Source organism: Falco rusticolus, chromosome 4 (genome assembly GCF_015220075.1).
Source record: "Falco rusticolus isolate bFalRus1 chromosome 4, bFalRus1.pri, whole genome shotgun sequence".
NCBI lineage: Eukaryota > Metazoa > Chordata > Aves > Falconiformes > Falconidae > Falco > Falco rusticolus.
The window spans coordinates 89,670,068-89,693,817 of NC_051190.1; the positions used below are offsets into that span (position 1 = coordinate 89,670,068).

Consider the following 23,750-nt stretch of genomic DNA (forward strand, 5'->3'; position numbering starts at 1 on the left):
GTGGCTGCAGGTGAGTCAGCAGTGTGCCCTTGTGGCAAAGCACACCTACTGCGCTCTGAGATGCCAGCGAAAGCGGAGCCAGCACAGGCAGGGAAGTCATCCTTCTCCTCTCTTTGGCACTCCTGAGACCATGCCTGGGCTCCTGCGTTCAGGCTGGGGCTCCTCGGTGTGCAGGCAAGGTACAGGCGTGTTGGAGGGAGTCCAGCGGGAGGCCCCAAGGCAGGCAGGGAGCTTGAGGGCATGATGCACTCAGAGCCTGAGGGAACGAGGCCTTAGCAAAAGAAGGCTCAAAGGGAGACCTTATGGGTGTCTACAGCTACGTGCTCTGAGCACGTGGAGAAGATGAAGCCAGGCTCTTCTCCAAGTGCACGGTGCCGGTAGGCCGAGAGGCCACAGACACAGTTTGGAACCTGCGGAATTCTACTGACATGTGAGGACCTTATTTTCCAGTTCTTTTTGACCCTGAAAAAGCTCAAGGACTGGAATGCACTGTCCATAAATGTTGTGCAGGCTCTGGCCTTGGACGTTTTCAAGACTCGTCTGGACACAGCCCTGACCGGCCCTGTCCAGCCTACATCATGCTATGGGAAGAGCAGAAACAGTTTGGCAGGTTTGTTTGATGGGATTGGAAGTAAGGGGAGGACAGCTGGAGATCCAGCTGGTTTGGAGGAAAGGGAAATTGGCAGGGTTACGGTCATCGGGAAAGGCTGTGTGGTGTTGGGTGAGCTTGGCAGAAGCTGATTTATAAGAGGGGTTGAGCAGCGGGGCACAAAGCTTCATGTGTTGCTTCCTCGAGTACCGATCTTCTTTTGGATAGAAGGAGAAAGTCCACAGTGCCTGTGGGGCTGAGTGGGACAGTTGGTGTCTGCAGGGCTTGGGGGTGTTGAAGATGATGTTTGTAAGAGCTGCAGCCTTGGGCTGTGCTGACAGGAGCTTGGCGCTAGGCACCGTGAAGGCGCTAGGACAGGCCAACCCCACCAAGGCCTTGTGCTGTGAGAGAGAGGACACAGGCATCAGGGAAGGAGAGACTCCCACGACATTGCATGGGAGGATGTGTCAGAGAGGTTGGTCCCCAGCTGCAGGCCTGTCGCCCCTCCACCCTGGCAAGGCAGAAGCTGCTGAGTGCAGGAGCAACAGGTGCCACTGCTGGAGGAGGCAGGAGCACAGCACAGGCATTTCAGGCATGCTAAGAACAAGAATTCTCTCCTCCCTTTCTCGTTCTGGGTTCCCCTGGCAGAGTCGTTTCTGGCAGCTCTGCTCTCTCAGAGCTCCCGGTGGGGATGCGGGCGGGAAACAAGGGAAACAAGGGAAAGGGAAAAACTCCTGTCCTTGGAAGAACAGCACCACGCACCAGGGCAGCCCGGGGTCACCCATAGAAAGCAGTCCTGTGCAGAGAACAAACTGGGCTTCTGGTAGACACCAAGCTGGCCATGAGCCAGTACTGTGCCCCTGCGCCAAGGAGTTCCAAGGGAATCCTCGGCCGCCTCAGACAAAGCATTGCCAAGAGGCCGAGAGGCGATTGCTCCCCTTTTCTCAGCACTGCTGGGCAACAGCTGGAGCGGCATCTTCTCGCACACCTTCTCTATGACCCAAGTGGGCTGCAGAGGCAGCAGAAGGCAGGCTCTGAGGCTGCTCCCCGGCACCCGCAGGGCAGCGGGGGCTGCCGCTTCCAGCCCCGGAGCGGGGAGGCAGCTCCGGAAGCTGCTCCATCTCCCGGGCCGAGGCCCCGCTGCTGCCCCAGGCTGCGGCGAGCCCCCGAGCGGCGCCGGCGCCGGGCTCAGCCCCGGGGCGGAGCTGGCGGCGGCGCGGAGCAGAGGAGGCGGCGGAGAGGAGGCGCCGCGGCCGCCGCCCAGAGCCGGGGCTGGCGCGGGGCAGCGAGGCGCGGGCGGCGGAGCGGCGGCATGCGGCGGGGCCGGGGCGCAGGGCTGGCGGGGCTGGCCGCGCTGCTGCTGGGTGCGCGGGGCTGGCGGCGGGGGGCGGGCCGGGGCTCGGCCTGCGGGGGCCCCCGCGGGGCTGCCGTCCCCTCGGGCTTCTGCACGGAGCCCTGCCGCCGCGCCGGGCTCGCGTCCCTCCCTCCCTCTGCTGCCATCCCGCCTTCCCTGCGGAAACTCGCCGTGCTCTCGCTGTCCAGCCCTGCCCGCTGCCTCCTTCCCTCCGCCTTCTGCCGCGGAGCGCCTGCAGCCGCTCCTTCCCCGCTGCTGCTTCCCCTCGGGCTCCTTCCCCGCTGCTGCTTCCCCGCTGCTGCTTCCCCTCGGGCTCCTTCCCCGCTGCTGCTTCCCCTCGGGCTCCTTCCCCGCTGCTGCTTCCCCTCGGGCTCCTTCCCTTTGTCCCTGTTTTTCTCCAGTGACTCCACCTGTCACTCTCGCGTTCGTATGTCTGCCAGCCGTTAACGGACACCTCCGTTAATGCACCGCTAGACATCCTCTGGAAACTCTTCTTCCCCCGCCATGCCCGAATGTTGCCGACTGGGATTTGCCATGGCGAACGGCAGGCGGGGCAGGGCACAAAGCAGGTTTTGAGGATTCCCCCTTCTTTTTCTCCTCGGCAGTGGCTGTGGGCAGAGCCCAGCTGCAGCAGGAGCCGTCGGCAGAGACCACCGAGGACACCGGCATCGCCATCAGCTGCTCACACCCCAGCATAGGGACAGGAGACTTCATCTACTGGTACCGCCAGCTCCCGGGCCGAGGCCCCGCATTCATCACGAGCGGTCACAAAGGGTCCAGAGAGGTGCAGGACCCTCCGGGGCGGATGTCGGTGGCGGCAGACCGCCGGTCCAGCGCCCTGTGGCTCGCCCGGCCCCGGCGCAGGGACGCGGCGGTGTATTACTGCGCCGTGGGAGACACGGGGCTCGGAGCCGGGGCTGCGGCCGGGCACGAACCTCGGCGGCCGGGGCCGGGCGTGTGTGTCGGGGGCGGGGGGACAGCCCCGGCCGGGCCCGCCAGGGGGCGCTGCCGCCTCGGCCCGCCCGGCCGCGGGCGCTTCCCGCCACCGCCTGCGGCACCGGCACCGGCACCGGGATCAGCGGGTGCCCCTTGCAGTCGCTGCCCGGGCTCAGCACCTCTCCTCCTCGAGGGCTGCTGCGCATCGGTGCTCCGAGGCAGCAAACAGCCGCGCTTGGGCCGCGCTGCACGGGGAGCCTGAGAGGGTCTGTGCAAGGCAGCGGGGCGCAGCGTGTTTCCCACCACGCGCTCGTGCTTGCCCAGCACGGGGTCAGAGCCTTGCGGGTACCGTGGCGTCCCCTGGCCTGTCTGAAAAGGCCTGCCGGCATTGTCCCGCAACGCCTTCCCAGAGGGGACCGATTCCCATCCAGGCCACCTCAGGCTGCTTCTCCTCTTGCCAAGGATGCTGAGCTCTTCATGACTTTTAGGAAGGCCAAGTGACACCTCTAGGTCCTCCAAGTGCTGCCATGGCACAGGGAGTTCACGATGTCAAGAATAAAGCGAACGCAAATGCTCCAGCACGATGCTCAGCTTAGTGGGTGTCTCACCTTTGCCTGGCTGCCTTGGGCAAACACAGCAGCAGCTTCCACCCGGTAATTTTCCCCATCCCAAGGACGCACACAAAGATCTCAGCTTGGAGTTGTTATTAACACTAACAAGCTCCCTGGGCATTCAATCAGGCAATTCCCTGCAGATCCTTGTGCATTTCTTCCTGTCAGGCTTTCCTTCCTGGAGATCTGCTGTGTCACCACCATCGTCCCCAGATGCTGTCCCCAAGATTCCTTGCCAACAGAACAATCCTTTGTGTCTCCTGCTGTTATTTTCCTGCTTCTTCCTGGCTATGCCTGAGTTCCCGATCCTCTCAGCCATGGCCTTCAGTCATGGTGTCACCATACGCAAAGTGCTTGGCAAAAAGCACTGTCATGACAAAGAAGCTCTGCTCCCTGCCAGCACCGGGAGTGTGGGCAGTGGGCTTTTTGGTCACCTCCTCCCAGGTGGCTCTGCTGCTGCAATGTCCCTTCTGCAAAGGGAAGTTTGTTAGCTGTAGAGGAATTATAGAGCAATGAAGTCCTGTTAATTAACATTGATAATACACAGCTGTGAGCTGCCTTCAGGGTCGGTGGGTTGGCTGATGTGGATAATGCGCAGCTGTGGCTGGTTCCTGCTAAGTAGTTAAATAGCTCTAAGGGGTATGGAAGGGGACCACTGGATGAAGAGAGACCTGGAAGAAGCAGAGGGAGGAGAAAGAGTGCACGTGTGTTCTGGATGTATAAAAAACCAAGGAGAGTGCCAGGGAGATGTGTGAAGTAGAAGGGGGGGCTGGATAAGGTAGAGGCTGGCTGCAAGAGGAGCCCTGGGTGAAGAGAGAATCCAGATGCAGCAGAGGAACGCAGCAGGGTGTACTGGCCTGAAGAGGATGAGGAAACAGCATGGACAGTAGATGACCTTGTGAAACCTTGTGAGGGATTGGCAGCTCTGCCGGGGCAAGATGCGGGAGCTACTTATTGAAGTTAAGGGGGTATGTGATGGTAAAAGCCTTGTTGCAGCTGGCTAGTTTGGATACTGCTGTGACAGTTAACTATCTCTACTGCTGTACTGGGCCAGCATGAGCATGGCGTGTTGGGGTTGGGTTGACCTTGCCTGGCTGCAACGTCTCCCCCACTCTGCTCTATCACTCCCACTACTCACCAGGATGGAAAAATAAGAAGGCTCATGGTTTGTGGCAAGGACAGGGAAATTTTGACCCAGCAGTTGGTGTCACAGGCAAACAGGCTCAGCTTGGAGAAATTAATTTCTTGCCAATCAAATCAGAGTAGGAGAATGAGAAATGAGAATAAATTTTAAAACACCTTCCCTGCAACACTTCCTTATGCCTGGGCTCACCTTCCGTCCTGACGTCCCTACTTCCTCCCCCAGAGGAACACAGGAGGATGTGCAATGGGTGCTGCAGTCAGTTCATAACTCATTCCCTCTGCCGCCTCTTCCTCCTCATGCTCTTTCCCTGCTGCGGTGTGGGGTCCCTCCCGTGGGAGACTGTCCTTCTCCAACACGAGTCCTTTCCGTGGGCTGCAGTTCTTCACAAACTGCTACAGCGTGGATCCCCCGTGGGGCCACAGATCTTGCCAGAAGCCTGCTCCATGATGGGATCTCCATGGGGTCACAGCTTCCTTCAGGGCACATCCACCTGCTGTGGCATGGGTTCCTCCATGGGCTGCAGGTGGATGTCTGCCCCACCCTTAACCTCCATGGGCTGCAGGGGGACAAGCTGCATCACCAGCTCATCAGGGACAACCTGTGTCATGAGCCACACATGAACCTGGAGCACCTCATCCCCTCCTCCTTCTTTGCTGACTTCAGTGCCTGCAGAGTTGTTTCTCTCCCATATTCTCATTCCTCTCTCCCACATGCTCTTGTGCACCACTTTTTCAACCTTCTTAAATGTATTATTGTGGAGGCGCCACCACCGTCACTGACTGGCCCAGCTTTGGTCAGTGGCAGGTCCGTCTTGTAGCCACCTGAAACTGGCTCTGAACAACATGGGGCGGCACTGACTGGCATCTTCTCACAGAAGCCACCCCGGCAGCCCCCCTGCTACCATAACCTTGCCCCATAAACCAAATACATTCCACTCCTCACCTCTGTGAATCAAGTGTTTTCAATTAACAGTCATATATGCCCTTCTCAGACAGTCCACAATGCTCACAAACTCCCCCTTACATCAGCAGGCCACAGCCAGGGCACAGGACACTGTGCAGATCGCGTCCACAGAAGGATTACTCCATTGCGGTTGGTCAAGCTTTTAGAGCATTTTCTTCCATTGGAAACAGATCTGACATCATTGCTACTGTGAACCACCGCAAGCTGGACAGAAGTTGACTGCAAATCAGCAGATAGTAGCAGCTGGGACATCCTGAGTTCTCAGGGTATAAATCAAGGCAATCAGCAGGGGAGTAAGAGAGGTGTAAAGAACCATGGCAGCTCCATCAGTAGGTGGTTTAAATCACCATCAAAAAACCCCCAGAACCTCTGGCAGCAGCGCCCTTAGTTTGGACTGTAAAACCTGCATGGATTCTGTACCCGTTTCCTCCATGTCCAAGATCTCCTCGGTCGGGCAGGCAAACCAGGGGGCATGCCAAGGGCCAGGAGCAGCGCTTTGGCGGTGCTGTGGCCAAATGGCTTACTCGTCTGTATGGAGAAATGCCATCCCTCCCTCTTCTACAAGGACCATTGCAGGTGCTATCCTCATTAAGAAGGAACTCCAGCTTGTTACAAGGTTTACTGTGGTTGGGTTAGGAAGTGCAGCTGTGCTGCTGCAGGTGATGGTTCCTTGTAGCACAGCTAGGGAAAAAGGATTTCAGACATGCAAGTGAAATGCCCTGATAAAACATTGCCCTTCAGTCGTGGTCCCTGGCGAGGAGCGACTCCTCTTGGGTCAGCACAGGGAGGCAGGCAGCAGAGGTCCTCCTGCCACATGAGCCGGGCATTGCTGCTGCTCAGCAGGCAGGGGCTGGGGATCTCTTCCACCCCACTAACATAGCCAGGCCCTGTTAGAACAGAAAGTCACAACTGAGACAGCCTGGGTTCACAGCCTTGACCACCTGCCTCCAAGCAAGGAAGGATGCACTCCATCTTTGCAAATGATTATATTCTATCTAAGCTACATCTTTCACTAATGATCATGCATATTTTACCAATGATTGGATACTAAATACAGATATATATATATATATATAAAACATTTGGTTGGCGTGTTCATCTAGATGTCAAAGTTGGCTCCTGGTCCCAGCCAGTCCCCAGCGAGGCCGGTGCGGCTGCAGGAGCTGACACAGCTGTGAAAGTTCATGTGCACAGGCTTGAGAGGCAGAGGGGAAAGGTTCAGCCCTTCGTCCTGCCTCAGCTGGGGACTGTGGTGGCAGCTACAGTGCATTACCAGGAGCCCCTGGCAGGTTTGCAGACATTGGAGAGCAGAGGGCAGCCCACCGTCCTTCTGCCACGGCCTCGGCTGAGCAGCAGGACCCTGAAGGCCTTGTGGGAGCGGGTTTGTGAATGGGGGCTGCTGCGCTCGCCAGCTGTTTTCTGCAGTCCCTGCCAGCTGTGTGAGCCAAGGGCCCTGGGTGAGAAGTGGCAGAGGAGCCCTGCTCCAGGAGCAGGAGGCAGTAAAACCGAGCAGCCCTTTGGCTTGCCTGGGATAGCGGTTCTGGGGCCCAGGGTGGGACAAGCACCTGGCGCCTGTGGCTAATGTGGGCAGGTGAAGGGACACAGGGGGACTGCCTGTACAACGGAGAGCTGTGTGGCAGTGTCCTCCCCCTGCCAGAGTGCGGGAGCGTGCCTGTCCCTGTGCGGCTGGTTTCTGCAGCAGATGCTCTTTACAGAGATGTTTCTCTTCAGGTTCCTGCTCCACGGCCAGAGGGGAAGGGAGAGTGTGCGACACCTGGGTCCGATGCCAGGAGAAGATCACCAGGGATGCCATTCCCTCTGATGGACGGTACCTACACCACGAGGCTCTGGAGAACGTTCTGGTGGTAGAGGCTGGGGGACAGGTGCAACGAGGCCTGCCTGGAGCAGCAGGGAGAGAGTTTTGCTCCACCCTCTGGGCTGTGGTTTGGAGGCCTCTTTGATCGGGCAGAGGCAGGAGGAAGAGGTGAAGTTGCAAGCATCAGGTCCCTCCGGCTGGCAGGTGCCTGCACACCCCGTGAAGGGAGAGCGTGACATGGCCCTGATTGTGCTGGCAGCCCTGGCGGGACTGGCAGCCTTTGGTGAGATGCCACTTCCAGGCTGGGGTGAAGGAGGCAAGAGTTTGCGCAGCTGGTGGTGGAAGCACGGAGGTGTCAGTCCTGACGGCCTGGGGGATCAGGGAGTGTTTCTGTAGGGAGAGCCGGGGCTGCAGGTGGGTATGGCAAATAATGTGGGAGATGTCAGGAGTAACGAGCATAAGAGGAAGGACAAGACTTTACCCTGCATTTGCAGGTACCGAGCATTCTTGAGTGTGCTGCTAATACAGTCCAAGCCTGAAAGAGGGAAGACGCTGGGGAACGGAGCTGTGTGGCATCTAGGAGCTTCTCTCCTAGGTGTGCTGGAGAAAAGGTTACCAGCCTCTGCAGGGCTGTCTCTAAACCTCGGGGGACAAACAGAGAAGGCTAACTAGAGTCAAGGAGAGCTGAAATGCTGTACAGGGACAGGGCAAGGGCAGAGGACGTGGTGTGTCATATGGAGGAGCTTCGCTAGCAAGAAGATACAGTCAGAGGTGGGAGAAGGACAGCTCATGGCTGCTGCTGCTGAAGGAGACAGCAGCAGTTAACATAGCTCAGAGGCAGATACGGAGAGAAAGAGTGGCTGGAAAGACATGTGCGCACTGCTGGAAAGCAGGATGATCTGGGCGGTGAGGAGTGGCAAGCAGCTGCAGAAAGAAGGGTGCAGGGACAAGCAGCTCAGCATCTCAGAGCCTGGGAAAAGTGAGATGGAGAGCGGGGACAGTGAGCAAGCCCAGGAAGTGACAGATGGACTGGTGCACAGGCAAGCAAGGCTGAAAGAAGTTTCTGCCTTTACAGGTCATGCCCAAAAGGACTCTGTGCTCCAGTTCCCTGCAGAAATGACCATCCAGAGAGGACACAGCACAGCTCTGCGCTGCAATTTCTCCACCAGTTCTGCCAATCCCTACATCTTCTGGTACCAGCAGCGCCAGACGCAGTCCCCTCAGATGCTGCTGCAGGGAGTGTACAAATGGAAACCGCAGGTGGATTCAGGGAGGTTCTCGTCTTCACTGTCTGTGGAGACCTCCCAGGTGGTTCTGCATGTGCGGGATGCTGAGCTCCAGGGACAGCGCTGCCTATTTCTGTGCACTGAGCCCACAGTGGTGCCCACAGCACGCAGCAGCGCATAGAAACATGGGCGGTGCTGTGAGGGGCACATCCCTCCCTGCCACTGCTTGCCTGGAGCTCTGAGCTCAGCCTACTCAGCAGCAGCACCTGGGGGCTGTGGTGAGGCTGGGCCTCTGCCTCCCCAGCCTGTACTGCTGTGAGGCACAGGCCTGTGTGACTTGTGCAGCTGCGTCTGGATCCAGGCTCTTTGATGATGAGAAGCGCTCAAGAAAGCACCGCAGAGTGGACGTTTTCAAGGCCCTTCCAGATATCGAGCCTGTCCACATCTCAGGCCTATGTGTGGAGGATAATGCAAAGCTGGAGAACATCCCCTTTGCTGCAGCCACCCAAAGAATTCCCATGGTACCAGGAAAAGAAAGGAAAAGAAACATTAAATCCCTCAGTGGTAGCAGCTCCCGCCTGACCTTGGTGATCTCCTCAGGGGTCTGGGACCAGCCCCTGCCCTTGCAGAGGGAGCAGTTCCACAGTGACACACTCATGTGGCCACAGAAGGGGTGTGTCTGGGACAAGCCAGACTCCCCTTGGGCCGCAGCCGCTGAGGCTGGGGCATCAGAAGTGATGTAGCAGTGAGCCTGTCTCTAGGCTCACGTGAAGGCAAATACCCTCTCTTGTAAAGGCAGAGAAAGGCAGGAGCAACATTAATTTACAGAGCAGCTGAGCAAATGGTTTGGCTGCCCTGTGAATGCTCACGCATTCTTGTTATTTTTCCCCTGTTTTAATTGATGTGCTGGCCTTTGCTCTGCTGCTGTTTGCCTGCAGGTGCGGGTGCGGTAATTGCCCGTAGCAAGAGGGAGCTGCCAGCAGCCTCCTCTGTGCGCCTTGAGCTGGCTGGCTTTATCCTGCAGACACAAAACAGGTTTTGCACATAATCACACCAGGGTAATGACAGTGCACGTGTTTCACCTAAGGCTGTGGTAGCGGACGGGCTGCAGGGATGGCTTCTGCGAGAAGCTGCCAGAAGCTGCCCCCATGTCAGAGCCATAGACAGAGCCAATGACAGCCGGCTCCAAGGCGGTCCTGCTGCTGGCCAAAGCAGAGCTAATCAGCAGCGCTGGCAGCGCCTCTCTGATAACATATGCAAGAAGGGGTAAAAGGTGCTGTGCATCACCTGCGAGAGAAGAGTCAGAAAATGTGAGAGAAACAACTTGGCAGGCACCGAGGTCTTTGAGGAAGGAGGGGGAGCCGGTGCCTGAAGTGCCAGAGCAGATACTCCCCTGCAGCCATGGAGAAGACACTGGTGACACAGCTTGTCTTGTGCCAACCCACGGAGGACTATGATGCAGCACATACCCACCCTGCAGCCCACGGAGGACCTCATGCCACAACAGGTGGAGATGCCCTGAAGGAAGCTGCAGAGCATAGAGAACCCTGTGCTGGAGGAGGCTCCTCAGAGAAACTGCGGCCCACAGAGAGGAGCCTACGGAGGAGACATTTTTCTAGCAGGACCTGTACAGCAGGGGGGACCCAGACTGGAACAATCCATTCCTGAAGGACTGCAGACCGTGGAAAGGACTTTATGAAGAATGGCAGTGCATGGGAAGGACCCATTTGGAGAACTTTGTCAAGGACTGCCTCCCAGAGGAGGGAGTAATGTAAGTCTACGAGATACTGCTTTTAATAAAAAGTTCCTCTAGCTTTCAGTGGTGAGTGAACTCGCACAACTTGGTAGTTTCCACAGTCAGAGTAGATGAATATGAATTTGTTAATTTCCAACCCTCTAACACTGAGTGGAGGGTAATCTACTTAACGGTTACACAATCTTACTGGTCAACTACACATGCTCGTTGAGGAAGGGTGTCTTTGTGGGCCGAGGCATCTGTGTAAGGGCTGTGAGTTATAGTATTATAATGAAGGCAGTTTGCTTAAGGACAAATCTCTTGCTACCTGTGCAACAAGGATGAGGTACAACTTTCCTGGATGTAATTCTTCTGCAGAGTCACCTTGTCCCAAGCAGCAATTGCCTCAGCTAATTATCCTTGATAGTTCTTTGCATGGCACATCCTGAATCAAAAGTATGTGGATGTTCTCTTTCTTCAAGAAGATGTGCAGATTATTAAACAAAACCGTATGTCCATATAGTATTGTTCATTAGCTTATACATTCTGGTTAAAACATTTTGTACCATGCCCAAAAGCCAGGGACCTACAGTCCTACACCAGGACCCAGTCGCTTGCTTTACAGGCCAGCCCGGGTTACTGAAGGCAAATGCCCCTGCTGGATAACCCCAGGCTCTAGGAGTGTTTGGCTTGGTGGAGACCTGTCAGCAAGCCCTGAAGGCAGCCAGTCCTGCTCTGAGGCTACTGTCCTGGAGGGAGGGGGCTGCATAATGTGGGGGCAAAGTCCTCCCCGCTGTGAGCTGGGTGGATGTGGGAGGAATATTTTCCCCCGCTGGATATGGAAAGCCTTTCCTGCTAAGGGATCGCGGCCTGTGATATGTAGCAGGGCACTCTGGAAGCCCACCCAACTGTAAGTAGCTCGTTTCCTCCTGGCTGCAAGGTTAGAAAGACTTTTGGAGACAACTCTTCTGCCTCTGCCCCCAACAGCCCCTTCCCAACTGTGTTACCGGTCATTGCTTTCGTCTGGGGGATGGTGCAGATTGCCATGAATTAGGGTTACTTCTGCCCCAGTATCCAGCAGAGCCGTAACACGGCGAGTGTTGTGCTGGCTCCGCAGTGTCACAAGCAGAACTCAAGGGCTGTGTTCATTCCCGCCCCTGGCCAGCCCTGTCCCTGCCCCAGGGCTGAAGAGGGGACACCCCTTCCCTGGGCTGGTTTGCAGGTGAGGAGGGATGCCACCCCGTGTGCCCCCTGCTCCCACACCACCATGTGCTGCCCAGATGCGTTTGAGCTACCGCGCCTGCATCTCACCTGGGGCTGCTGCTTCAGCTCCGAACATCCCCACGTCCACCTCCAGCACGGATGCCACAACCAACACAGCACAGGTTCTCCTTGCCTTTTCCTTGTGCGGGCCCACGCTGCCTGAAACAAGTTAATTGTTCAGGGGGGCTGGGACATTCCGATAATCCCTCCTCACTTCCCGCTTCACCAGGAAACCACCTAGGCCACGTGTCCCGTAACAGCCTTCCATGGCTGTGTGCGCGGGCCCAGTCGGGCATTTGCTCTGTCTCTGCTTCACTATTGAATAATGGGCCATATACGATTTATTTAAAGAACATGTGCTCATGTTTGTCTGAGGAGACCCTTATTGTTAACTTGAGGGTGTACTAAATCCTTGAATGGGTGACACAGGGAGGGTGCTAAATTGTCCAGGCATGAGATATCTTAATATTGTTAACTTGAAGATGTACTAAATCCTTGAATGGGTGACAGAGGGAATGTTGTGCTAATTGTCCAGGTGTGAAATATGTTAATGAGTTCATGGAAAGTTAATGAATAGACATGAGTGACTTGTATAAAGAAGGGGCTGAAAGGTTCCCTTGCTGTGCATGACTTTGGTGCAGCGATCCCCCATGCACCCACCGCTGCCAAATAAAGATAACCTGCGCTTGCTCATATATTGCTAGAGTGATTCTTTAAATCACTGTCCTTCCCCTGCAAAGGCATTTCCCACGGGGACCTGCCAGCTGCACCAAACGTTTTGCACCAGGAGCTGCTGGTTTGATTCCCAGTGGAAAGGCACCCAGACTCTGTAAATGGCCATTTCTTATCCCAGAGAATGCCACTGAAGAAAGAGATGGCAGTACAGATAATCCTATGTCCTTCAGACGCTGGGAGCCCTAAGCTACGTGCTGTCAAATAGGTGGCTCCAGTCAGGGCACAGCACACCACGCTCGTCCTGCCCATGAAAAGGTCACCCCTTCTTGGTCAGTCAAACTCTAAGACGATTGTCATGAAATAAAACAGCTCTATTCAGCATTTCTGCTGCGAAACAGAAGCCATGTTCACATGAGACCTTCCTGCTGCACTTCAGATAGAGGCAAGGACACAAGGGCAGTGCAATCACTGGCACCAAGCCGAAGCTGCCTGAAAGCTCATCGGCTGCAATGGACGGGCTGAGTTTGTCCCCTGGCCAAGGGATCTGTGCAGAACAACACGGGCCTGAAGGCCAGGCTCTGCTTGTAGCAGGGCACAGCAGAGGCCAGGGCCTCCTCAGGATACCTGGATCACCAACTCCCTGACCTACGGTGATGTGGGGGTGAGGGTGATGGCACCCTGCTGGTTGTTTCCCTCATGTGAAGAAATGCCAGCTCTTGACCCTGCTCAGAGCAGCTTTCACATCCTCCTTTCTTAGGGTGTAAACCAAGGTGTTGAGCAGAAGAGGAAGAACCACGCAGAGAACAGCCGCTACTCTGCCTAGTGACCTTTTCTCGGGGGCTCCCGTGTAGGTGAAGACACATGAGGCATAGAACCAGGCCACAGCATTGAAATGAGAAGCGCAGCCTGAGACAGCTCAGTGCCCGTCTTCTGCACAGAAGAGCTGCAGCATGATTTAAATCTCCATTGGAAAGGACAACCGCTGGCAGCAATGCCCTTAGTTTGAGGTCTAAAACTTGGGTGGGTCCTGTGCCCCTTTTCTATCTTTCCATGGTCTCCGTTGGGCAAGCAAGCTAGAGGTCGTGCCAAGAGCCAGTAGCAGCGCTCTGGCAGGGCTTTGGCAAAAGGCCTTACTTGCCAGGCACGCAACAGAAACGCCCTTATAATGGTGTTGGCCTTTTCACATTTTTGCTATGCTTGTATGTGCTTCATTAGCCATAATCCCCTCTCGGTGGAGGACAGGGGTGTAGGGATTTCCATCCTTCCACTTGTACATTTCTGTCAAGACATCGGGGTTTTCGTGGAGGAAATAGGAATGAGGCTGTGGTGGCTGCCAAGAGACAATTCCATCTCCCAGAAGGGATGAGATTTACAGGTAAGAGAATCCTCTTCCCCCAGCACTGCAGCCAATTCCTGAGCACAAGGTCTGTGGTGGAGAGGAAGCCTGCACGGCTCTGAACAGCACTCAGCTGTTCAGAGTCGACGTTCTTGGGCTTCAGAAGCACAGAGGAAAACCTGGTTTGTGCAGCGGCAGAGGCCCTCGCCGTGAACCGGTGGTAAAGGATCCCTTCTCCAGGCATTCTTTGCATGCGGTTCAAAGCGGCCAGCCAGCACGCTTGCCTCAGCGGTGGTGTCCTGGAGCCCAGGGCAGCACAGGCCGCCAGGGGTTCTCCAGGTGGGTACTTGGAGGGATGGATGAAGCCTGGCTGTAAAGCAGAGGGCAACATGGTGCTGTGGGTTGTGGTTAGGCTGGGCGTGTGCCTCCCCAGCCTCTGTGCCAGTGAGGAAAGCTGTGGAGATTGGTATGGGGGCGACTTTTTCAGCCAAGTCCAAGCCCAGGGGCTTGGAACACAGGAGTGAATCCTCAGCAGAAGGATCCTACTTGTCTTGCTCCTAGGCCCCCCCAGCATCCACCGAGAGCTGCCGTTGGAGAGAATGGTTCTAGGCAGGAGGCATGATCATGCTCGTGACTTAATTCCTGGCCAAATGAGCCCAAGGAGGGAAGATCCCTCCTTGCCTTGCACCTGGGGGTTGGCTGAACCCTGAGCCTGCAATCTCACCCTGTTCAGATGCATGGATCAGCCTTTGGCAGCTTATAGAAAGCGAGGTGGAGCATGAGCCCAGTGCCAAAGCTGACAAACGGATAGATACGGCGGACACGGAGCCAGGCAACGCTGAAATACCTTTCTGGCTTGACAGATCACAGGCAGAAGGAATTTACGCTGCAGTTCCACCAGAAGCGACCATGCAGGTAGGACACACCAGAAGAGGATTGTTCTCCAAAGGCCTGAGCCATGATCGAGCACTTCCTCCGGGGAGAGGCACCTTTCAGCTTCTGGAGGGCCCTGGGACCGTGCTGTAGACACAGGTTGGAGGTCAGGCAGCTGGGGAGGCAGGGGATGCCTGGTGGCCAGTGGCTGCAGGTGAGTCAGCAGTGTGCCCTTGTGGCAAAGCACACCTACTGCGCTCTGAGATGCCAGCGAAAGCGGAGCCAGCACAGGCAGGGAAGTCATCCTTCTCCTCTCTTTGGCACTCCTGAGACCATGCCTGGGCTCCTGCGTTCAGGCTGGGGCTCCTCGGTGTGCAGGCAAGGTACAGGCGTGTTGGAGGGAGTCCAGCGGGAGGCCCCAAGGCAGGCAGGGAGCTTGAGGACATGATGCACTCAGAGCCTGAGGGAACGAGGCCTTAGCAAAAGAAGGCTCAAAGGGAGACCTTATGGGTGTCTACAGCTACGTGCTCTGAGCACGTGGAGAAGATGAAGCCAGGCTCTTCTCCAAGTGCACGGTGCCGGTAGGCCGAGAGGCCACAGACACAGTTTGGAACCTGCGGAATTCTACTGACGTGTGAGGACCTTATTTTCCAGTTCTTTTTGACCCTGAAAAAGCTCAAGGACTGGAATGCACTGTCCATAAATGTTGTGCAGGCTCTGGCCTTGGACGTTTTCAAGACTCGTCTGGACACAGCCCTGACCGGCCCTGTCCAACCTACATCATGCTATGGGAAGAGCAGAAACAGTTTGGCAGGTTTGTTTGATGGGACTGGAAGTAAGGGCAGGACAGCTGGAGATCCAGCTGGTTTGGAGGAAAGGGAAATTGGCAGGGTTACGGTCATCGGGAAAGGCTGTGTGGTGTTGGGTGAGCTTGGCAGAAGCTGATTTATAAGAGGGGTTGAGCAGCGGGGCACAAAGCTTCATGTGTTGCTTCCTCGAGTACCGATCTTCTTTTGGATAGAAGGAGAAAGTCCACAGTGCCTGTGGGGCTGAGTGGGACAGTTGGTGTCTGCAGGGCTTGGGGGTGTTGAAGATGATGTTTGTAAGAGCTGCAGCCTTGGGCTGTGCTGACAGGAGCTTGGCGCTAGGCACCGTGAAGGCGCTAGGACAGGCCAACCCCACCAAGGCCTTGTGCTGTGAGAGAGAGGACACAGGCATCAGGGAAGGAGAGACTCCCACGACATTGCATGGGGGGATGTGTCAGAGAGGTTGGTCCCCAGCTGCAGGCCTGTCGCCCCTCCACCCTGGCAAGGCAGAAGCTGCTGAGTGCAGGAGCAACAGGTGCCACTGCTGGAGGAGGCAGGAGCACAGCACAGGCATTTCAGGCATGCTAAGAACAAGAATTCTCTCCTCCCTTTCTCGTTCTGGGTTCCCCTGGCAGAGTCGTTTCTGGCAGCTCTGCTCTCTCAGAGCTCCCGGTGGGGACGCGGGCGGTCTTTGAGTCGCTCTCACACATGCAGGACGATCCATCTCAGCATGGTCCTTGCGTATCTCGTCATCGTTGACTTCCTGAGGCAACCGCTGGGTAAGCCTTGGCTTTGACTGACGGTACGATTCCTCGTCTGCTCTGGTACCAGCAGAAGAAAGGCTAAGCCCCACAGCACGTCTCGTAGCAGGCAGCGGGTAGTCCCAGGCAGAGCGGCCATTTCACCACGTTGCTGAACACCACAGGGAAATAGAGCGTCCTGCAGCCAGCGCAAGTCGAGGTCTCGGCCAGTGCCGTGCACCTCGCTGCTGTGCAAGACACCCTGGCACAGGGAGATGCTCCGGCTGTGCGACGAGCCAGGGGAGGGAGGGGACGTGCCTGTGCAAGGCTGAGCTTGGGGGAAGGGGCCCTCAGGTGTCCCCGGGCAGCGCTCCTTCCCCCGTCCACCCAGAGCTCTGCAGGCCAAGACCCTCTTCCAGGGAGGGCCGGTGTCAGTGGCCTGAGAGGCAGCAGAAGGCGGTGAAAGAATCTGAGGTCCCCGTGCCTTCGCTGTGGCTTACGTGAGTATTCTGCCCAATGGCTCTGCTGAGGTGACAGGCAATGCAGGAGATCAGCGCAGTTTCTGCATTGGTGCCTTGCTGCTGCTCTTTGCTTTCTGGTTTCCCTGCGGCACGTTGCTTCTTCAGGTATTCCTTAGAGCAGCTGCTCGAGGATGCGTCCCTCACAGGTCAGAGCTCAAGGTAAGAGGAAAGGTACATAAGTGACATGCCACGTGGCAATGCTCCTTCCTGGAACGACATGATGACAAGGATTTTGGAAAACCCTCCGGCTGCTGTGTGTTGGGAGCCTGAGGAAGTCTCTTCTCAGTGCGCTCTGTCCGTCCCTGGAGCCTTTCTTATGCCCTACCTTGTGTGCTGCCCTCAGCCCTGCCTCATCTCTTCTGCAGCGGGACCATGCTGTACAAGTCTATCCAAGAGCTGAATGGGGGAGCAGACCAGCAGGCAGAGGTGGGCAACATGTCCTCCAGGAGAAGAGCTGGCCTGGGGGAAAGCTGCTTCCTGCCTGGGGGAAGGCCAGGCAGCACAGAGCAGCTGTGGGGGCTTGGGCACTGGGTGCCGTCGTCTGTGGCCTGGCCAGGCTGATTTCAGCGTCAGCCTGTGAGTCGCCTTAGCCCTGCCCATGCGTGCAACTGCCGTGCTGTGCAGGGAACTGTTTCTGGCATAGAGGGTGTACAGGTCACCTGCCCTTGCTATCCTTGCCCTTGGGTGCAGGCCATGGCCCATCATTATGGGGACAGGTGGGAGGAGGAGGAGGAGGAGAATGTCTTGGGCTCTTGTAAATGCTTTTTCCTCACTCCAGCCCCACTCCTGCTTCCTTTGGAGCCATCTTCTCACTGAGCTTCCTTTTGCAGCACTACGCTACCGAAACCATGAGGAATACCATTCCTCATAGGCCTGAGAGCTGCTGACAGCTCAGGCACGCCAGCAGCACCAGGATCCTCACTGAGGGACAGCCGTGGTTGGGCTGCCCATCTGCAGGACATGCTCTGAGGCCAAGGGGCTGCTCCTGAGCAGAGATGCCAGGATACAGGGTCTGATTGTCACTGACTTGGGAGGAGCTGGCTGTGTCTTCCTCAGCCTGAAAGGGAAGGGGAGGCTGAATCTTTGGCTGCTTCAAAGATGTACTCAGAAGAGTCCCCTGGGATAAGGCCCTAGAGGCAACAGGGGCCCAAGAAAGCTGGTTCCTAGTCAAGAATTGCATTCTCCGGGCTCAAGTGCTGCTGCAACAAGGCTTTACCCGTTGGTCAGATTCTATTGTCAGTGCTGTATCACCTTCCTCCAGAGATCAGACCACACTCCTCCTGTTCCATCTGACCTTTTCTCCACAATCCTCTGGGCTATTTAACCACTTAGTGGGAACGAGCTACAGCTGCACATCATCCATGTCAATCAACCTGCTGCTGCTGAGGAAAGGCCACAGATGCATGTTATCAATGCTAATTAACCCTCTGCCTTCATTCCTCTACAAAGAGCAGCCCATGCCAACAAGGAAGAAGTCTGGAAAGAACGCCAGGAGGCCTACATGGATGAACAAGGAGCTCCTGGTCAATCTCAAACACAAAAAGGAAGCATACGGAAGGTGGAAGCCACAACAAGTAACCTGGGAGGCGTACAGAGACAACCTCCAATGAGGTTAAGGAAGGGAAAGCCCAGCTGGAAGTCAGTCGAGGGAGGGATGTCAAAGGCAAGAAGGGCTCCTCTAAGGGCATGGGTAACAAAAGGAAGAATACAGCAAATGAAGGAGCATGCTCAATGAGATGAGGGCCCTGGTGGCACAGAATAGGGGAAAAACTGAGGTGCTGAAGGCTGCCTTTGCCTTGGTAGACACCAAGCTGGCCATGAGCCAGTACTGTGCCCCTGCGCCAAGGAGTTCCAAGGGAATCCTCGGCCGCCTCAGACAAAGCATTGCCAAGAGGCCAAGAGAGGCGATTGCTCCCCTTTTCTCAGCACTGCTGGGCAACAGCTGGAGTGGCGTCTTCTCCCATACTTTGTTGATCCCCAAAGTGGTGACAAAAGGGATCAAGAAGAGGTGAGTAGCAAAGGGCCTGGACTAGCAGGCTCCAGGAGTTGTGAGCAGTGGTGCAAAGCCCAGCAGGCAGACAATAGCAGGGCCTCTCAGGGATAGGCAGCAGGACCCACACTCCAATGTTTTCATGAATGCCAGGGGAAATGGAAAGGAGGATGCTTACCACAAGTTTAGGGATAAAAGCCAACCACAGGAACAGACGGTATCTCTGTGGAGCCAAAATTGTTCCCAGCAGGGGCAGGATCTACCTGTTCAAAGGAAACAGAGAAGAGGGACTGCACTCGGGAAGTGCTCTGCAACAGAAGCCAAGGCAATGAAGAACTGCTGGAACACGGGGAGGTGTGCTTAAGCAACAGGCCAACAGCAACAACAAGAACTGGAATGGATGTGCCTGGACGTTCCTGCAGTACCAACCTGAGCGAGCCTGTCCAAGGCTGGACCGACTGTGACCTCGCGTAACCTCATGCAGTGGGCATTGTTGCAAGCAGGGGTGGATCTCGATGAGCTCTGGAGGTCCGTTGTGCCCAACGCTGTGCTTCCCCAACACCCCTGCTCAGCCTGAGCCCCGCACGCCCGTGGGCACACGCGTCCTCACGCTGCCTTTGCCTGCACAGGACACTGCGGCCCAGGGCTGGGGCTGCAGAGGCAGCAGAAGGCAGGCTCTGAGGCTGCTCCCCGGCACCCGCAGGGCAGCGGGGGCTGCCGCTTCCAGCCCCGGAGCGGGGAGGCAGCTCCGGAAGCTGCTCCATCTCCCGGGCCGAGGCCCCGCTGCTGCCCCAGGCTGCGGCGAGCCCCCGAGCGGCGCCGGCGCCGGGCTCAGCCCCGGGGCGGAGCTGGCGGCGGCGCGGAGCAGAGGAGGCGGCGGAGAGGAGGCGCCGCGGCCGCCGCCCAGAGCCGGGGCTGGCGCGGGGCAGCGAGGCGCGGGCGGCGGAGCGGCGGCATGCGGCGGGGCCGGGGCGCAGGGCTGGCGGGGCTGGCCGCGCTGCTGCTGGGTGCGCGGGGCTGGCGGCGGGGGGCGGGCCGGGGCTCGGCCTGCGGGGGCCCCCGCGGGGCTGCCGTCCCCTCGGGCTTCTGCACGGAGCCCTGCCGCCGCGCCGGGCTCGCGTCCCTCCCTCCCTCTGCTGCCATCCCGCCTTCCCTGCGGAAACTCGCCGTGCTCTCGCTGTCCAGCCCTGCCCGCTGCCTCCTTCCCTCCGCCTTCTGCCGCGGAGCGCCTGCAGCCGCTCCTTCCCCGCTGCTGCTTCCCCTCGGGCTCCTTCCCCGCTGCTGCTTCCCCTCGGGCTCCTTCCCTTTGTCCCTGTTTTTGTCCAGTGACTCCACCTGTCACTCTCGCGTTCGTATGTCTGCCAGCCGTTAACGGACACCTCCGTTAATGCACCTGTAGACATCCTCTGGAAACTCTTCTCCCCCCCCCCATGCCCGAACGTTCCTGGCTGGGATTTGCCATGGCGAACGGCAGGCGGGGCAGGGCACAAAGCAGGTTTTGAGGATTCCCCCTTCTTTTTCTCCTCGGCAGTGGCTGTGGGCAGAGCCCAGCTGCAGCAGGAGCCGTCGGCAGAGACCACCGAGGACACCGGCATCGCCATCAGCTGCTCACACCCCAGCATACAGAACTATGACTTCATCCAGTGGTACCGCCAGCTCCCGGGCCGAGGCCCCGCATTCATCACGAGCGGTCACAAAGGGTCCAGAGAGGTGCAGGACCCTCCGGGGCGGATGTCGGTGGCGGCAGACCGCCGGTCCAGCGCCCTGTGGCTCGCCCGGCCCCGGCGCAGGGACGCGGCGGTGTATTACTGCGCCGTGGGAGACACGGGGCTCGGAGCCGGGGCTGCGGCCGGGCACGAACCTCGGCGGCCGGGGCCGGGCGTGTGTGTCGGGGGCGGGGGGACAGCCCCGGCCGGGCCCGCCAGGGGGCGCTGCCGCCTCGCCCCGCCCGGCCGCGGGCGCTTCCCGCCACCGCCTGCGGCACCGGCATCGGGTCCGTTGAGTCTCTGCCTCTCCCGCATAGCCTTGATCCTTCCTTTTCCTTGTCTCTGCTACTTCCCCTAAACCTCTCATGTCTTGCAGAATCCCCAAATATTTTTTTTTACTGCATCCATAAGGAGTCTGCTCCTCATGGAGGCAGGATCACTTCTGAGTTTATAAGATGATCACCTAACCCTTGTAGGAGATGTTATCCCCAGAGCAGAAGTCATAATACCCTCAGGGTTGGTGAGAATATTTTGGTAAACAGGTTGTGCTGAATGTCTTCCTGCCGGAGAGTAGCAGTGGGAAAAGGGAGTCACACTCCTGCCCAACAGAAAACGGCTGGTGGCTGCATTTCGAGGATGTGCATTTCTGGGATCAGTTTTGTCCCTCTGTGCACTCATCTCTTCTTACACAAAGTCGGTTTTGGAAAGCAATGACTGGCCTTGGAGGTGGGAGTCTGTGGGGAAAGCTGAAAAAAGCAACTACGGTAGCAGGCCAACAGGGTCTAATTACTGGAGTGAGTCAGCTCATCAGGCCATGACAGTGGCTGTTTATATGGTGCCTTCCGAGGTGACAAAGTAAGCTCATTCTCTGCTCCCGGAGGAAAATATGTTTATGGAATATCTTTACTGGAAGGCATATGAGAAGCCTGAGAAGCCCCATTGCCACCTGAATGGGGTAGGAATAATAGGATTTGGATGTCACCCTGGGGTAGAATTCAGGTCTGTGTTCATGCTCAGCTGTACACACAAACGTCTGTTAGGGTGTATTCAGGATCTTGGAAGAAATGCAGGACATCTTGGAAGGCAAACTGTAAATATGTTGTGATATGGTGATGCTAACTAACTCTCTCCAGACTGACATTTCACATGACCTGAGTGCATTTTTACACCCACGTTACATTTGGAACTGATTGCTTATTTGGCCAATCTTCCTATTTTTCTTCATGTTTGGAACATCTCAGGCTTCCTGGAAAGTGAGTGCTGTGGCTTAGCACTGCTGCAGGTGTTGCAGGGCGACACTTTAAGAACTGAGCTCAACATGATGTTTGCCCCCAGAGCCTTGGCTCAAAAGATCCAGTTTTCTCAGGAGACAGAAGCCTTTCAGCATCCTGAGGGACAAGCATGCCTGAGCATTTTCATCAGAGGCCACTGTAAGGGCATGTGGAAGGTGGGAGGGGCTGATTCACTAAAGCTGTCTAATCAAGTCCCTTTTCCTTTCAAAGGGAAGAACAGGTAAAAGGGAAAGTGATAAAGCACACAGTGACACAGGTCTCTAAGGGAGTGATAAGGGAGACAAAGGGGGAGACCAGAGCTCTTCAGCTGCTGATTGATGGGCCATTAGGAAAGTAAGGGTGTGGGTTTGAAGTGCATCAGTCTGAGCTTTATAAGTGACAAGTGACAGGAGGAACATCATTATGGATGTTTGAGGGTTCCTGGGGGACTAGGGAACAATTATTGAGGAGTACTTAGGGGAGGGATCAAAGGCGGGGGGGTGGGGGGGAAGGGGGACTGCGAAGGAACAAGGGGAGGCAACAGAGGGGAGGAAGGAAAAAAGGAGGCACCTGCACATAAGCAAAGGCTGGTGAATGCACTTGATGGCATGAGCCCTGTGCTTGATCACCACAGTCCCCTCTGCCTTCTCAGAAAATCATTTCTTAACCATCCTTCTGTGTATCTTCCCTCCCTTTCCTATGTGCGAGTGCTGCAAGATCTGTGTGCCAGCAACTGGAGAGACTGTTGTGAAAGAGATCTGAGTGCCAGTAACTGGGCAACCAACTAATAACTATAGGAATTTCAGGCCTGGGTGCCAGCAACTGGATGGGCTGGAGTGTATGCTGCAAGGTCGAAGTGCCAGCAACTGAGGAAGGGGTCACTGGTTACAGGACCTGTCAGTCTCTGTGCCAGATGCTGGAGGGGCTGGAGTGTAAGCAAACTCTGGGTACAAGCAACTGGAAAAGGAAGAATGTGGCAAAGGGGTCATATATCTTGCTGTCAGCAACTGGAGGGACTATGATGCATGTATAACGATTGACAAGTCTAAGAACTTAGTGAATTGAACCTGATGTGCATGGGAGTGTATGTGGAATTTTTTGGCATATTTCAAGCTGGTCTAGGTCAGTTGAGTGGGAGGAAAATCTCTATCTGAAGTCTGACACAGAGGTGGGTAAGGGAGCCCAGGGCCCACTCGTGAGCATTAAGCAGGCTGATATCATCAGCCCATGGTAGTGTTTCAGGGTCCAAGAGTGTGGGGGTGATTGTGAGAGGAATGGGTGAATTCACACAACTGTTTGCTAGTGAACATCAGACTGGCCTGGCTAGAGAGGAGGAGATCCAAGTACCAGGTAAGAGAGCCCAGGCTCCAGGCAGGGCTATTAGATGGGCTGAGGGCTCATGCTGATTTTTGAGGGATTCGGAATTGCGAGTGTGCTTGTGATTGCTGAGGGTGAGGGTGTGCATATTTTGACTAGGGTACTGTATGCTACAGGCATACTGGAGACACTCAGGTGAGGAATCATTTAGGCGATGAAGAGTCTGGAGCGTGCCTCTTATGGTTATCCCAGCTGAGAGCACTGGGACTGTTCAGTACAAAGAAGAGACCTCTCGGGGCAAATCTCATCAATGTGTAAAGGTATCAGAAGCAAGGGTGTGAAGAAGGTGGAGCCAGGCTCTTCTCCATGGTGCCCAGTGACAGAACAAAAGGCATTTGGGACATTGTGACATAGGGGGCCTTGTCTAAACATCAGGAAACTATGTTTGGCAGTGAGGATGAGGAAGCATTGGCACAGGATGTCCAGAGAGGCTGTGGAGTCTCCATCCTTGGAGGCATTTATAAGCCATCTGGACATGGTCTAGGCAAGCCAGCTGTAGGTGAGCCTTCATGAGCAGGGGGAGGGACCAAGTAACCCCCAGAGGTGCCTTCTAAATTTAGCAATTATTTCTTTCATGTTTCTGTAACATGAGAGATGAGGAGAGGCTGAGAAAGATGAGCTTCTTCAGCCTTCAAATGAAAAGCTAAAGGGACATTTTTTTAAACTTCTAAAGCTTGACTGGAGCATGAAGAGGATGGAGTCTCTGGAGCCAAACTTGGAGGATGACCAGAGGAAGCCAGAGGGAGATAAACTCTTCTTGCACACAGTGATAGAAAGGCAGGCAATGGACACAGTCTAGAACAGGGAAAATTTGTACT

General features: G+C 56.3%; 1 protein-coding gene and 2 gene segments (V, D, J or C); all 3 read left to right on the forward strand.

Annotated features, from left to right (window-relative positions):
- Nucleotides 1–2,547: 2,547 nt before the first annotated feature.
- LOC119146338 lies at nt 2,548–5,816 on the forward strand (the record flags this gene model as incomplete). The annotated part of the segment is given in 2 exon segments: nt 2,548–2,898; nt 5,768–5,816. Coding segments are annotated over 2 exon segments (400 nt in total), but the record flags the coding sequence as incomplete, so codon positions are not given.
- Nucleotides 5,817–7,588: 1,772 nt separating this feature from the next.
- LOC119146757 lies at nt 7,589–8,858 on the forward strand. The segment is given in 2 exon segments: nt 7,589–7,696; nt 8,489–8,858. Coding segments are annotated over 2 exon segments (378 nt in total).
- A 9,454-nt stretch (nt 8,859–18,312) lies between these two features.
- LOC119146339 lies at nt 18,313–21,372 on the forward strand. The gene is given in 3 exon segments (XM_037383840.1): nt 18,313–18,596; nt 19,907–20,396; nt 20,398–21,372. Coding segments are annotated over 3 exon segments (957 nt in total). The 3' UTR covers nt 20,581–21,372.
- Nucleotides 21,373–23,750: the final 2,378 nt, after the last annotated feature.